Here is a 14,873-nt window from a genome sequence, read left to right on the forward strand (position 1 = left end):
AGAAAAAATTCAAGCCCTGTAAAACCATTGCAACAGCCAGACATGTTTGTATATTTAACTGAGAGCAGGCTCAAAATCTCCCAGCTCTGCAGCTCACACTGTCATCAGGCTCAGAATACCTTGTGCTTATTCAGAGACAAAGTGATACTATTTTCCAAAAGACTGGGCTGCCAAACTCCATGCATCACTCAAAGAATCAGATAAAGGAAAACCTAGGCCAGTGCAAAGCACAGAGAACATCCCCAGCAGAGTCCAGAAACTCACCCAAATCCACACTACAGCACATGCCTGCATGCAATCAGTGTGACCTGTAGGCAGTCAGGGCTGGAAGGTAGATCTGAAAGTATATTTAACTGACAAGAAAAAAATACACCCAAAGAGCTTTTTTCTTTCAAGGTGCTCCAGGACACTGGTCTACAGTGCTGCTTCATTACACTGTAGAAATAAAAAGCAGCCACAGAGCCCTTCATCCCTGCTTCGTTCAGAGCATTCAAATAAAGAAACAGTAGATCATCACACAAAAGACAGACATACAATAATTTTGCTGAAGACTGCTGTAATGTGTCGATCATGACTGTCCAATCTTTCCTCTGGATCTTCATCCTCAAAGTGGACACTAGCACTTTTGATCTTGGACTTTTTTGGAGGAGCTGGAGTTAGAGCTGGGAGAGTGTCAGGAAAACCTGAGGAGGGGAAGCAATAACAAGGAAAACAAAAAGCAGTCAAGTTATTGTGTACAACCACTGTGCAGTAGGTACCAGACCAAAGCCTCCTAATACACCTTTTATTCCTCTAGTGAGAAATAAGGATAAGGAAGCAATAAGATGCTTAAGAGTCCCCTGTCTCTAAGTTAAAGGGTGTAGTGAAGAGAAACATGCTTGAAGATTCTATTTATGTATTGGCACAAGGTCTTTCCAAAGAGCTCCAAAAGCAGGAAAGGGTACTGAGATCTCACTGCAAGTATTAAGGGAAGTAGCAAGGCTGTATAGAAACAAGTATTGTCCTTGCACGTTGTGTTGAGGCATAAAAGAGCATATTTCTGCTGCAAACTGTTAAATGTGAGGGATTTGTATGATCATGAACAAACTTCTTTTCACCTGCTATAATCAGATCATATTTCCTCTACCTGGAACAAAGTACTGCAAGGTTTATATTGCTGCTTTTAAAAAAGCACCTTGTGCTTCTGAGATCAAGCACATGACAAAAGTGTTACAGCTACTATTGATAGAGAAAACAAAAACAAGCCAGATCTGCTGGCTGAAAACTGGAGCAGCTAGGAGAGGTAAATCTCAAAGACACTGGGTCTGGATAGCTGGCAAAATAAGCAGTGAGAGTTCAACAGCACGAATTACAGAAAACACCTCTTGCTGGCAAGGTACCACAGACAGCTGATAAATTGGACTAAGGCACCAAGGGTGGTTCTACTGGATGCTAGCAGCATTGGACAAGCCAATTTCCAAGGCTAAGGAATAAATAATACTGAAAGAAGGGCACAGAGACAAGGGAAAAGCAACACTAGGTTGAGAGACAGAGAATCTTAGTAATTCAAAGAAACAAATGAATTTACCATCCAACATGACTACATCTTTGCTGTCCTGGAGTGGGGGTCTCTCAGCATCTGTGCTCCCTTCCTTCCCTTTCCTCTTGTCTGCTTTCTTCACAATCTTCACTGCAGGTGAAGCTCTGGCTGCCAGGAACTGGTTCTGAAAGCGCAGCAGGTCTGCCTCGGACTCGCCAGGCTTTGGTCTCGACAGCATCCTGCCTTCCTGCTCTTGCAGCCCAGCCACACGTGCTTTTCACACAGGACTCCAAAACATGGAAAATGGGTAAAACAACTGGAATTCCTGGAGATAGAATGGAGACAGCACAGGAAAACTCATTTTTGTTGCACGCTTACATTTCTGTACATACCACAGAACCCCTACTTCAGGATCACCTGAACACAAACACTTAAACAGGAGTCCCACACAAACGGAATCCTGCTCTTCACTGCTGAACAAAAGGCTACTTGACAAGCCTGCACAAGGTCTGTCAGCCAGCTAGGAGCACAATGGCATCCAGCCAGTAAAAAGACAGACAAAAAGTGCATCACTGCCAGAATGCCAACAACACGGCCTGGGATTCGCAAAGTCAGAGTAACATCTTGTCCAAGATGATAATTGAGCAACTCAAATCCAACAGATTTGAGCTGCTCAATTATCAATGCCAACCAAGATTCTCAGAGGCACAGTATCACATAAACATCCCCCTCCAGCACACCATCTCCTCCAGATCCCTGGCAGGATGCAACAGACTCTCCACATAGAGCTGGACGATGAACTCCCTGACTCTTTGCTCTCCTTTTCACTCAGATCTCCCAAGTGAAAGAAGTCTTTCTTTCTCATGTAGAACTCCTGTTCTCATTCTCTTTCCTTACTGGCAGAAGCTGTGCTATTTCCAATCATCTTCATTCACTGCCCAGGTCAATTTGGGGTTGAAAAAAACCAGTGAGATTTATACAGACTTTTTCACACCATGCACATGACAACTCACCAGGAAGGCAACTATTCCACCTCCCATCTACTAGGCAGGAAAACATTGGTGACTCTTGCTCCCCACATCTGATTCCCAGAGCCTGGGACCAGCAATCCACTTCTCACAGGCAGCAAGTAAACTGTTTGCAAATACATTTCATTGTATTCCTAGCATAAGCACACACCTACTTGCTGTTTATTTATGGAGCTTGCTGCCACAACAGGGCTCCCACAGCCAGGCATCGCTTGCTTGGACCCTCTTTGATATCCATAAGGAGCAGAACACGCATCCAAAGCCAAGTGTTCCCTGCCCTGTCATCACAGCCTTCAAAGCCCAAAAGAGGAGCATGCCTGCTTTAACAGGCACAAAACACACTGTTGGAAGTAAACACTGCTCCTAAGCTTTCTGCAAGAAGCCTCCTCCACACACAGCTCTACATAAACTTCTCCAAGTCTCTCCCTATCAAAACTTGATCAAGAAATACAGCGCCCCTTCAAACTGCCTTTGTTTCTTGGGAAAACTGTCAGCACAAGAAGACAACCAAGCAGCCACTGTTAATGAGGTTGGATGGTCTTCCAGGAAGGCTTTGCTTCAACACACGTGAGACCTGCAGACAATGAATGCAGGGGAAACTCTTGGCTTTCTTCTCAGGGCACCTTTTCCCATGTCCCATGGGAGCCAATACAGCACATCAGCAACACTCCCTTGGCTGTCAGGAGTCCTCATTCCCACCCACCAGAGCTCAGAGAAAGCACACAGGACTAACAGACCAACAAACTCCTGAGGATCAGCGCTAACCCCAGCATCCTGCAACCTGGTTACCTCCAGCCTTGCAACTGGCTACTTAAAAGCTCACCATACACCATCTGTTTGCCCAGAGGGACCTCCAGCCAGCCAGCACAAGCAACACAGTGAGATACTGTCCTAGGAACACAGGAAATGGATCAGAAATGCTGTCCAAGGACTATGAGCACCTCTGAACTCCACTACATAGTGACTGCTATGTACACTATCATCTTACTTGATAAACTCCAGCACTGGTAGGCTTTTTAATTTCTGGTGGTTCGTCTGCACTTACAGTGTATTTTTCTTCCTCAGCAGCAGAGCCCAACACGCAAAGGGAGACAGTTACATCTATGCACCAGACACAGTCAAAAGAGAAAATATGTATATGTTGAAGCAAAAAAAATCCTCTCTGACTGCTACTGTCATTTGTGAACCTTGGGGAAGGCCTTTTTACCCATTCTCAAGTGTACAGTTTTGCATCATTTTGATAAAGTTATGAGATTTGGGCAAAAGAGGAATACAAGATCCTGCTGTCACAATTAGTGTCTCAAATTAACCTCTTCAGATCTTGTTGGTTGTGGCAAGAATTTAAAAGGAGAAGCAGAGAGTCTCTGCTCTCAGTCTCTTCTGGGCAGCCCAGCAGGCAGCGGAAAAGCACAAATTCCCCACTTGAGATCAGCAGGCAATGAAAGCCTCACTCAGGATTATTGACTCCTTTGCAAAATGGTGACATGCATTCTCTGCTCTGTCACAAAAATGCTTTCTGCACACAATGCTGTAATGGCCAACAGTCTTCTTGACACTTTTAGTTGCTACAGAAAAGGCAGACAGTGGAAAGACACTCCTCACAGATGAAAAATTCCAGCCACAAGAGTCAGCTGCTGCAAGAAATTCTCCTCAAAGAGGCTCCACATCTCATGCTGGTCACAGTGACTGTGACCCTGCCTGTCGGGCACACACCGTGTGCATGCACACAGCACCCTGCCAACAGAAATGCTGCTGTCCCAGCTTGTCTCGAGAGTCTCTGCAATAAACAGGAACCAGAACAGCGCAAAATAAAATTAAAAACAACAGCTGTTATTAACACACTGAAGAGATGATGCGTGCCAGCGTTCCCACCGCGTTCACAGCCCTGATGGACTTACAGAAACTACTCTGAATCAAGTCTCAACCAGCCGACGGAGACTCGGCCTGGCAAGGCCTCCCTGATGGGGGCAGGGAGGGAAGGAGGGAGGCACACAGCGGCACAGATCCCGCAGCACCCCCCGGCACGGCGGGCATGGCCACTGCATCGGCGGCCGCGCGGAGCCCGTAGCCGCGCTCCTCTTTACACCAGGGTAAAGACCAAGTGCTGTGCCCCTGCCGGCTACACCGAGCGAGGCCGGGCCGGGCCTGCCCCGCCGCCGCCGCGGGGTTCCCGCGGGCAGGAGAGGCCCCGCGGCCGCCGCAGCCCCGCCGCCACAGCCCGGCCGCCACTCACCTGCGCGGCGCCGCCGCTCCCGCCCACGCTTCCGCCCGGCCCCCGTCACTTCCGCCCGGCCCGGCCCGGCCCCGTCCCCCGGCTCCTGGCGGGGCCCCGGAGGCGCTGTGGGTTCGCCCTGCGCTTGTGCGGCCCAGGGCAGCTCCGCCGGCGCTACCCTGGGTCCCAACACTGGCACACAGAAACGCATTCGTGTCCGCGCAGGAGCTGTGCCGGAGGGCGTGGCCGGGCCCGACACCGGGCGTGTTTTGGGAGAGCAGATGAAAAAAGCTCTGTGAACATGGCTGTAATTCATTATTCATGACTTAATGTTTGTAATATGTGCCAAGCTTTATTAGAAACTATGAGAGAGCTGTCGGAACTTGCAGGAGCTTTGATTTTAATGTTGGTTATTGATTTTAGTGCTTGGTCAACTTTCAGCTCTTCTTACAGAACAAGTCAATTTTGGAAGGCACCACAGCTGATCATCTGGTCCAACCTCCCGGCTCAACCAGGGTCATCCTAGATCACAGGGCACAGGATTGCATCCAGGTTCTAGAATATCTCCAGTGAGGGAGATTCCACAATCTCTCTGGACAACCTGCTGGTTGTCAGTCACAGTACAATAAAGAAATTCTCCTTCATGCGCAGGTAGACCTTCCTGTGCATCCGTTTTTGCCCCTTCTTTATTTGTCCTATTTCTTGGTACCATCAAGAAGGGCTCTGCTCCATCCTCTGACACCCTCCCTTGAGATACCAATAGGCACTGGTGAGATTAATAAAGATGATATACCTGGGGAAAAAAATCTCTGAGCATGAGAACATGCACAGATTCTCACTCAGCTTGGACCTGGTGGGCTCACTGGGAAGGACTCACCACAAAGTGCTGTGATGCTGTAAAAAAATTAAGCACTTTTTCACTTTTGGGGGGGGGGGGTATACCTTTAGAAAGCTGCAATACTACTTAAAAATTACAGCCAGAAACACATTTTATCCTTTATGACCACTGTAAGCACTTAAATCTCTAGATTTCTGTTCATCTTCAGGCCACGCATCAGAGCACCACTGGGTTACAGAGGGCTGGGGCAGGTGCAGTGGTGCCAGCAGAAGATTTCTCTCTGCCCCTTCCAGGCTTTCCTGGGGCTGAACTTGGGAATGGTTTCCCATGCACCCCATGGACACAGTTCAGTTCTCCCAGCTGCACAGTAAGGCAGGGAGGCCGTGGCACTGCTTGCCTTGGAATGTGCTTGGGTGAAGCATTGGGGCTGCTTAGACTGTCTGACAGCTGCTTCTGGTTCTGGCTCAAGACAGCCACGAGCATTTTCCCTCCCTGACTCCTCTCACACTGGCTGCACGGCTTCTGTGGCCACACACACAGTGTCTCTTAGCATGCAGGTGAAATGAGGAAACAATCTTTTCTGCCAGAAAGACATACAAATAGAATATATTTGATTTTAATTACTGCAAGGCAGGAATGCTTCCCATCAGATCTGCCAGAGTTGTATGTATCTTTCCTTCATTCCATCAATTATTTACCTTCAGTTTTAATAATACAGTTAAGGGCACTATATATAGTTTCTGCTCTATCAATAAATCATGCTTGTGTGTCTTCATATTTATCTTATAAAATTATAAGTACCAACATGCTTGCATGGATTTGCTAAGCAATTCTAGCAATGGAATTCCCAGAAGTGCATGTCTTGGAGTCTTTGGTGGTGAACTCAAATATTCCTCACTCAATGAGAGCTATTTTATGAGACTTTTAATGAGATTTTTTTTTATTATTTTATGAGCTCACCGGTCTTTTCACAAATCCCAACAATCTCCTTCATCCCCTTCTTATAGCTCCGTGCTGATTTAAAACCCAGTGGGAATATTAAACCTACTTGAGCTGCTCCCTTTCCCCTGCCCCTTTCCAGCAGTGGAGGAAACACCAGGAGAGATTATAAACTGGAATCACAGTTTACTGAAAAATTGCAATAAGCACAACAATATTAATAAAAGAGTGTACAAAAAAGAGATAATAAAAGAGTGTACAAAAGAGAGACAAAAGGATATTCACTACTGAACAAACAAAAATACTTCCCAAAGACCACATCCAGTGTGGTTTTCCAAGAAAAAGGCAAAATGATGGCTGTCCCTGTGCTGGGCAGCATGGAGTATATGCGAAAACAAAAGCAGAATGTTGGAAAGGCTTGCGATTTAACTTTTCCCACTCAGACTGAAAACAATGGAAGAACAGGGACAAGGCAAAACCTGGTGGGACCTGACAGGGCTCTGAAGCAGGTCAGAGGACCCTCCTTCTCGGCCTGACTTTGTGGGAGCAGGACTGGAGAGCTTGGCGCTTCCAGCAGCTGCTCCAGTGGCTGCAGTCACAGCAGCTGCAGCCTGGGCTCCACATGGCTCAGCTGTGCTCTGCCCTGCTGCTGCTTTCTCTCCTTTCTTTTTCTTGGAGCAGCTCCCCAGCTCTTGGGCTCACCAGCGCTGTCTTTGAGCACCAAACCAGAAAAGCCAAATCCCCAAGCATAGCAAAAGATGGCCACCCTTCCACTTCTATCCCCTGACTTCCTCCTGCTCCAACCACATTCTTGCCATGACATGAACGGTATGGAATTATACAGTGCTAGAAACTCTATCCCTTTCCTCTATAACCATAATGAACTCATCTCAGTTTGACATGACTTCTTGCCCTACCATCAAACCCAAGAATCCACACAGTATAATAAGGTCAGTGCACACAAGCCGCCTTCCCCATCCCATAAATACAAGGCACTTTAGTACATGTGATCCACAATCCAGGCTCAGTCCATCAAACTAGTCCTTGGGTTGCATTGCTTGAAACAGTTCTCCCATTTGCTCAGCAATCTCCTTCATCTTCTGACGTGCCTCTTCTATGGTGGTGCTGGCATTATGGACAGTGACACAGCATTCTCCATCCGTCAGGTTTAGCATCCCACACACTCCATTCTCTTTCAACAACCACGTATCTATGGCTAATCGCTTCTGCAGAGCCATTTCCGATGCCTGCGGGGCCTGCACCTTCGGTTCCCTGAGTGAGCGTCCGGTCCAGTTGCTTAACACATGGACTTGCCTAGTTAAGTTCTCCAAGACATACTTGTGCTGCTGGACAACTCCACTGGACACAAAAAATGATTCTAAGTCTAAAGCAACATTTTGTCCCCAGGTGTAATAGTCAGGGACTTGAATCCCCTGAATCCAGCCTTTTGCATCTGTTGGATTGTGGATTTCTCTCCGCACTTTGTTGTTACGATAAAGTGTATAATTGAACGTTTTAGATGGACACATGGTAGGAAACCCAACAGTACACTGCAGTCCAGCCATATCATACATGTTCAAGTGGGAATACATTTTCCCATCTGAACATGCCCATACCGTTCCCCGTGGAGCTGGATATTTGGCTTGTGAACACTGATACAGGTCACCTTGGGGAACTTCCTGTGCTTCACTACTTGAATTCCAGACTCTTCTCTGGTCAGGGCCGTGTGTAATGGGAATGCCACAGGATAGTGCTGTCTCTGAATTTTCATAAGACCCATTACATCGGGTGTCTTGGTTTAGATAGCCATAGTTGGGATAATCCCAACAGGTACACATGTCCCGGATAAAAGTTCTCAGCTCCGAGATGTACCAGGTTTCTATAGGCTCACCTGCTCCTGTGGTACAATCTAATATATGGGAACAATTCAGAAAGGAGGTCTCTGATTTACTTTGGGTAAGACTTCTACGGTTCCTCACTTTCCAGCAGATGCTCTCTCCATTAGGTAGTGTGGTCTGATAATCCTTACAGTCTGATTTCTCCACTTCCCATTCTACTATTTTCCCTGTGGGGACCCTGGAAGCCCATTGTAGTGTAGATATAGGATCAAAGATTTGTTTCAGAGACCAGGCCCACTCGTAATTTGTTCGGTTTACTTGCTGCGCAGTTCCTGGGTTATCAGGGATTTGTATACACCATCCTGCATCCCAATGTAAATTGTACTCATGTTCAAAAAACCCACCCTCAGCAGGAGAATCCCACCACGGTACCACCGTGCAAGGGATAGAAGTGACATTTTGCAATGTCTCAGAAGGGTTGATGTCTAATGACCGATAGCATGTTTGATTCCATAAATCGCTCCAGGTAGAGTCCCGTGGGAGCTGGTAAAAGGCATTCTTGTATTCTATCCATGTCCCATTTGCATCCCACTGTTGTCCTTCTTTCTGGTCTAGGAACTGGGACTCCACCATTCCCCAGGTAACATTTCCTCCTGTTTTTTTAAGATTATCCAGTTCTCTTGTTAATATTTCTGAAAAATTTAACCAAATCATCATAAATCTAAACCCCTCTGATGCAGATTTGGGGAGGTTAATACATATTCCTTGATTTGTATGATTCCAAATATGCATAAATCCTTGTATCAACTCCCAAGCTAAATTTGGTTCAGTACTCTGATTTTCAGTCGCTTGAGACAAAATCATACATCCATAACATAAGAGTAAAAACTTTTCCCACACCATTTTTTTGCTAGTGAAAAGGCAAAATAGGCTTAGCAAAATCAAATTAAAAAATACACAAAATGATCCGTCCACTCAAGAGTTGAAAGCATAGGTCCAGCAGTGGATTTCAGATAATCTGTAAAACATATACATGCATAAAAACAAAACATGATTAAAAGGAGGGAACAATCCACCACCTGGCATGCAAGTTAAGTGGCTTTTTTAAGGTCAGGGGTACCAATCCCACTATTGGTAATTGTGCCAAAACCAGCTGTCCTAACCAATGGATTTGCAGGGTCTTTAGTTTCTTTTGTTCCAGGGAGCACGGCTGGGGATGAAGACAAAAGGTTGTGAGTTACAGGCACCCATTAACTCCCCAGAAGCTCTATGTACCCCATTTGATAGCCTCTTGCCCATTCAGGTTCATGAGGTTTCAGGTTCCTCTTCAAGAGCCCATAGGTGCATTCAACAACCTCATTTGCCTAGGGGTAGTATGGAGTGTGAAATGTCCATGGAATTCCTTCATCTTGTGCCCACTCTTGAACCATCCTGGTGTGGGAGGATGGATTGTAGGAGAATGGAGACAGCACTAAAGCAATCTCACCCCTGAGCAGTTGCAGCTGTAATTACCAAAGAGTAGGAACAGCTCTGCCCTTAATAGGCCACAGCTGTGTCCAATAAGGATGGGTGTTATAAAGGAGTGGGTTAGGTGAGGGAGAGGAGAGCTGGAGTTTGTTGGTTATGCTGTGAGGAGGAAGGGGCAGGTGGTTGTGAGAGGGCTAGGAAGGAGTCAGCTGGCTGTGCAGAAGAAAAAAAAAGGAGTCAGTGTTGTGAGGAGCTGCCCTGGGAACTCACAGAGAGAAGGTATGAAAGTTTTACAGAGTAAGACAATAAACTGATGCCAACAATTGGTGACCTCTATGGGGATGAGTCCTGACACCCTGGCAGTAAAGTCACTACTGTTGGACTGGAGGGACTGGGGCCATGGCAAATAATGAAACCATAGCTTCAATCCCTTTATGGTGCTGTGCCCTGCTGCTCTTGGTACTGCCTCAGCTTGAGTAAGCTCAGACAATACTTCCACCCTGACTTCAGGAAAGGCCCTATATAGTCCACCTGCCAGGTCTCCCAGAGGCCTTTTCCATGTCCTTAGTGAAGGGATGCCTCCTGCAGTGGGTGTTGTTTCTCTAGTCCTGTACAACACTGACCACAGACAGAGATGACAGTGTTGCACAGTTCCCAAGTGCCAGCTCCCTTAAAAAGATCCTTAAATCCTGGATGGTCTCCCTTGGCATGTAACCACTCTAGCAGATGTTTCCATTTCTCTTCTCTCTTTACTGCCATATCTGCTGCATAGGTCAATGAACCTACCTGATTATTCAACAGATGAGCCAGATTATCTCTCTTCTGGTGGGCAGGATTTCATCCCACCAAGAAACACTTTTGCTTAACAAATTTAGAATGTCTTCCCATTTCTCTCACTGCCATACTGGCAACTCAAAAGATCCCCCACTCCTTTGTTCACAAAATGGGAGCCAGTTGGTGCATCCCTTAAAAACAGCACTGGGGTTTGTGTAAATAAATGCTGATTCTTTAGTGTTAGCCTCTAACAATTGCCCTGCTACCGATCTACCTACCTACCCTGCTAATAATCACAAGCTACTGATTCTGCCATCTCAGCACTTTCTTCTCCCCTTGCCACAATTCTGTCTCCTGAATCAACATGCAGAACATTGCTCAGTATTTCTCTCTTTTGGAGGATGTCTCAGTGAACCACAAACTTCTCAGGCAGGGCTCAACTTGAGGGGTAGGTTTCATATAAGAAGGGAAGCTCCTGGTCCAGCAGACTGCTAGGCAATTCCTGCATTTGGATCACCCTGGGTGCTCCCTTGCTCCCTCCTCTATCTGAGGCATATGGCAGTGATGATGTAATTGTTCATACCACCTTCTTACTGCTTCTCCCTGCACAACGCCCACACCAGGTGGGATTCTGGCCAGTACAGGTTTCAAGACCTTGAAAGGTCCCACTAAAATAATTGGTTTCTGCCATATTACTTCTTCAGCTCCCTGTAGAGCTAGACTAGCCACAGAGGCACTTCTACCAAACTGAATAAAGTGTTTTTCATCTTTAGAGGTGTGCAAATAAAGCCTGACAGGGCAAGTTGGAACCTCAGGTCTCCATTGCCACACGTGCATATAATCCATGAATTGCAAAGCCCCGTTTGATATGAAGTGGACCTGTTGGATGCATTGATCCTAAAACCTGATATAACCCAGCCTCAAATATTAACAATTTTAAGACTTCTGTGTGGACAGGGATCTAGTCACTGGTGGTCCTCTGGGGTGTTAAATCATGTTAAGGATGGGCTATGATGGAGAAAGCCAGAATGTGTTTTCTCCAAATTACCAGCAGGGCAAGGGCATGTTGTAGCTCCTTCTTCTATCCAGGAATTTCAATTTGCTCAAGGGAAGTCAAGGTTTGGGGGTGAACACACACTGTTCCTCCCCTCCACCATACTCCCAGAAGCTTTACTTCAGAAGATGGAGTTTGCTCCTCTTCTGCTGAAATTTGAAAACCTAAATTTTCAGGGTGACTAATTATCTCCATTTCGGCTTGTCCTACTATTGTGGGATTGGGGCTGCCACCAATACATTGTGAATGTACTGATCTGTTTTAACTCCCTCCATGGGCATCACTACAGAGCAAGCTATCTTCACCAGATCCCAGCATTAACATCCCTGGCAGGATGCAGGAGACTGTCCACATGGAGCTGGACAACACACTTCTTGACTCTGTTTGCTCTCCTTCTCACTCAGATCGCCCAAGTGAAAAATATCTTTCTTCCTCATGCGGACCTCCTGCTCTCATTCTCTTTCACTGGCCCCTTACTGGCAGAAGCTGTGCTATTTCCAAGCATCTCCGTTCACTGCCCAGCCCAATTCGTGGTTGAAAAACAACGGTGAGATTTATACAGACTTTTTCACACCATGCATATGACAACTCAACAGGATGGCAACTCCTCCCATCTACCAGGCAGGAAAATATTGGTGACTCTTGCTCCCCACATCTGATTCTCAGAGCCTGGGACCAGCAATCCACTTCTCACAGGCAGCAAGTAAACTGTTTGTTAATACATTTCACGCTAATTTCAGCCACTGATCAGCACTAATGCTGCAGATTTGGCACCCTCCCACCCTCAGTATGTTAAACAGTGTGTGCATATTTGATTTCTTCCACTTTTAAAAACAAAGCAGGATTCAGGCATGATTTATTGAAAAGTTGGAAAGGAAAAGTGGACTTGAAATTTTAAAATTACCGTTCTCTGCCATAGGGATAGGCAGAACACATCAGGAAATGCAAAGCATGGAAACAAATCCCTGCCCCAATCTCAGACAAAAACAGGGTCCGACCATTGTGCAGGCACAGCCACTGCCCTGAAGCCATAGTTTCCCTTATACTATTATTATAATTGATGGTAAAATATGTAGGGAGAAACCTCGTGGGAAAGATGCTCAGAAACAAGAGTTACTGCCTGTAACTCTTAGGTAGAATTTATGACCTACCCTTGGAATATTTATACTGTTTTCAGGCATCTCATTCTTGACCAAGGCTGGTTAAGACAGATGCTCTTAATTCTGAGAGAAAAAAGGGGGCCAGGATGTTTTATTGGTTTTATGCAAGGTATTGGTGTGAAGCCATCCACCAAAGGCCACTTCAGGGCAGGAAGGAGCACCCTGCTATGGTACCTTGCTACTGTCAGGGAAGGGACTAACCCAAAAACACCTGGGATCTCACTGTGGCTCTCACTGATGCTGAGAATGCAGAACCGCTCCCTTTCAGCCCACTCCGCTCGCAACTGCACAGCAAAAACTGAAACCTCCACAGACAGCTCCTTCTTTTTTGTGTGTACTCCTAGCATAAGCACACACCTACTTGCTGTTTATTTATGGAGCTTGCTGCCACAACAGGGCTCCCACAGCCAGGCATCGCTTGCTTGGACCCTCTTTGATATCCATAAGGAGCAGAACACGCATCCAAAGCCAAGTGTTCCCTGCCCTGTCATCACAGCCTTCAAAGCCCAAAAGAGGAGCATGCCTGCTTTAACAGGCACAAAACACACTGTTGGAAGTAAACACTGCTCCTAAGCTTTCTGCAAGAAGCCTCCTCCACACACAGCTCTACATAAACTTCTCCAAGTCTCTCCCTATCAAAACTTGATCAAGAAATACAGCGCCCCTTCAAACTGCCTTTGTTTCTTGGGAAAACTGTCAGCACAAGAAGACAACCAAGCAGCCACTGTTAATGAGGTTGGATGGTCTTCCAGGAAGGCTTTGCTTCAACACACGTGGGACCTGCAGACAATGAATGCAGGGAAAACTCTTGGCTTTCTTCTCAGGGCACCTTTTCCCATGTCCCATGGGAGCCAATACAGCACATCAGCAACACTCCCTTGGCTGTCAAGAGTCCTCATTCCCACCCACCAGAGCTCAGAGAAAGCACACAGGACTAACAGACCAACAAACTCCTGAGGATCAGCGCTAACCCCAGCATCCTGCAACCTGGTTACCTCCAGCCTTGCAACTGGCTACTTAAAAGCTCACCATACACCATCTGTTTGCCCAGAGGGACCTCCAGCCAGCCAGCACAAGCAACACAGTGAGATACTGTCCTAGGAACACAGGAAATGGATCAGAAATGCTGTCCAAGGACTATGAGCACTTCTACACTGCACAACATATCAACTGTTATGTGGCCACACTATCATCTGCTGTTGTACACCCTGTCTATATTAAAAGTCTCACAAAAAATTTCTGTCATGGTCTGGCCCTGCCCTGGAGAGTCTGAAAAATCCACCAGCTCTGCAGGAAGTGTTACAGGCGTAGCTGGGAGGAGAGATCTCAGACTAAAGGAAAACACAAGAGCACAGAAGGCAGTAAAGCCACAGATTGCTTAGAGGGCCAAGATCCACTTCTGATCCACCAACTTTAGTCCAAGTGTGAGGCCAGTCAGGAAGGTCAGCTATGACAGTGAGGGACCCTAAGCACCAGTGCCGCACCAGTGTGTCACGGCGAATGGATTTACTTTACAGAGAAACGGAGTTCCACAATGCTCTCCCAAATGCTTTCCAGCAGCAGCGTTTAAGCTCTGATGCAAATGCTGCCACGCTGGGCCGCTGCTCCCGGCAGCTCGGGCCGCCACTCACCTGCGCCCGCACCGCGCCGCTCCCCGGCCCCGCCGCCCGCCGCGGGCGGCGCTTCCGCCCGGCCGCCGTCACTTCCGCCCGCGCGGCCGGGCCCTGGCTGCCCGCGGGGAGTTCAACTGCGCTAACCGAGCGCTCCTCTCGGCCTTTGACGCCTTCGTCACGGCCCCGCTTCCCGGCACGGTGCTCACGGCCGCCCGCTGCCTCCGGCCGGGCCCCGCTCCTGGAGGGACATCCCGCCGCCGAGCCGCGGCTGTGGGTTCGCCCTGCGCTTGTGCGGCCCGAGGCAGCTCCGCCGGTGCTACACCGGCACCTGCATCCCACAGCGCGTGTCTGCACACAGAAACGCATTCGTGTCCGCGCAGGAGCTGTGCCTTGTCATTACCGCAGGGCGTGGCCGGGCCCGAGACCGGAGG

The 14,873-nt window shown here is 47.5% G+C and overlaps 2 protein-coding genes across 2 annotated transcripts in view; both read right to left on the minus strand.

Moving 5' to 3' along the window:
- The window catches only part of RPAP1 (RNA polymerase II associated protein 1), a 33,870-nt gene extending 32,061 nt beyond the window's left edge, over positions 1-1,809 (minus strand). Inside the window, exons 1-2 of the mRNA XM_059475149.1 lie at positions 1,568-1,809; positions 535-683 (exon numbers count right to left, since the gene is read on the minus strand). Of these exons, the coding sequence (XP_059331132.1) occupies positions 535-683; positions 1,568-1,757 (339 nt within the window). The 5' untranslated portion in view covers positions 1,758-1,809. The remainder of the gene's footprint in view (positions 1-534; positions 684-1,567) is intronic.
- A 4,889-nt stretch (positions 1,810-6,698) lies between these two features.
- LOC132075051 (uncharacterized) lies at positions 6,699-14,491 on the minus strand. Its single transcript, XM_059475198.1, has 2 exons — positions 14,461-14,491; positions 6,699-9,066 (listed from the first exon to the last, which is right to left on the minus strand). The coding sequence occupies exon 2, from the start codon at positions 9,005-9,007 to the stop codon at positions 7,574-7,576; it is 1,434 nt and encodes a 477-aa protein (XP_059331181.1). The 5' UTR covers positions 9,008-9,066; positions 14,461-14,491; the 3' UTR covers positions 6,699-7,573.
- Between the last annotated feature and the right edge of the window lie 382 nt (positions 14,492-14,873).

The sequence above is a fragment of the Ammospiza nelsoni genome, chromosome 6 (assembly GCF_027579445.1).
Source record: "Ammospiza nelsoni isolate bAmmNel1 chromosome 6, bAmmNel1.pri, whole genome shotgun sequence".
Classification (NCBI taxonomy): Eukaryota; Metazoa; Chordata; class Aves; order Passeriformes; family Passerellidae; genus Ammospiza; species Ammospiza nelsoni.

Bases quoted from the DNA above. Each gene is read 5' to 3' on its own strand.
- LOC132075051 (XM_059475198.1), bottom strand. From the start codon at position 9,007: ATGGTGGAGTCCCAGTTCCTAGACCAGAAAGAAGGACAACAGTGGGAT.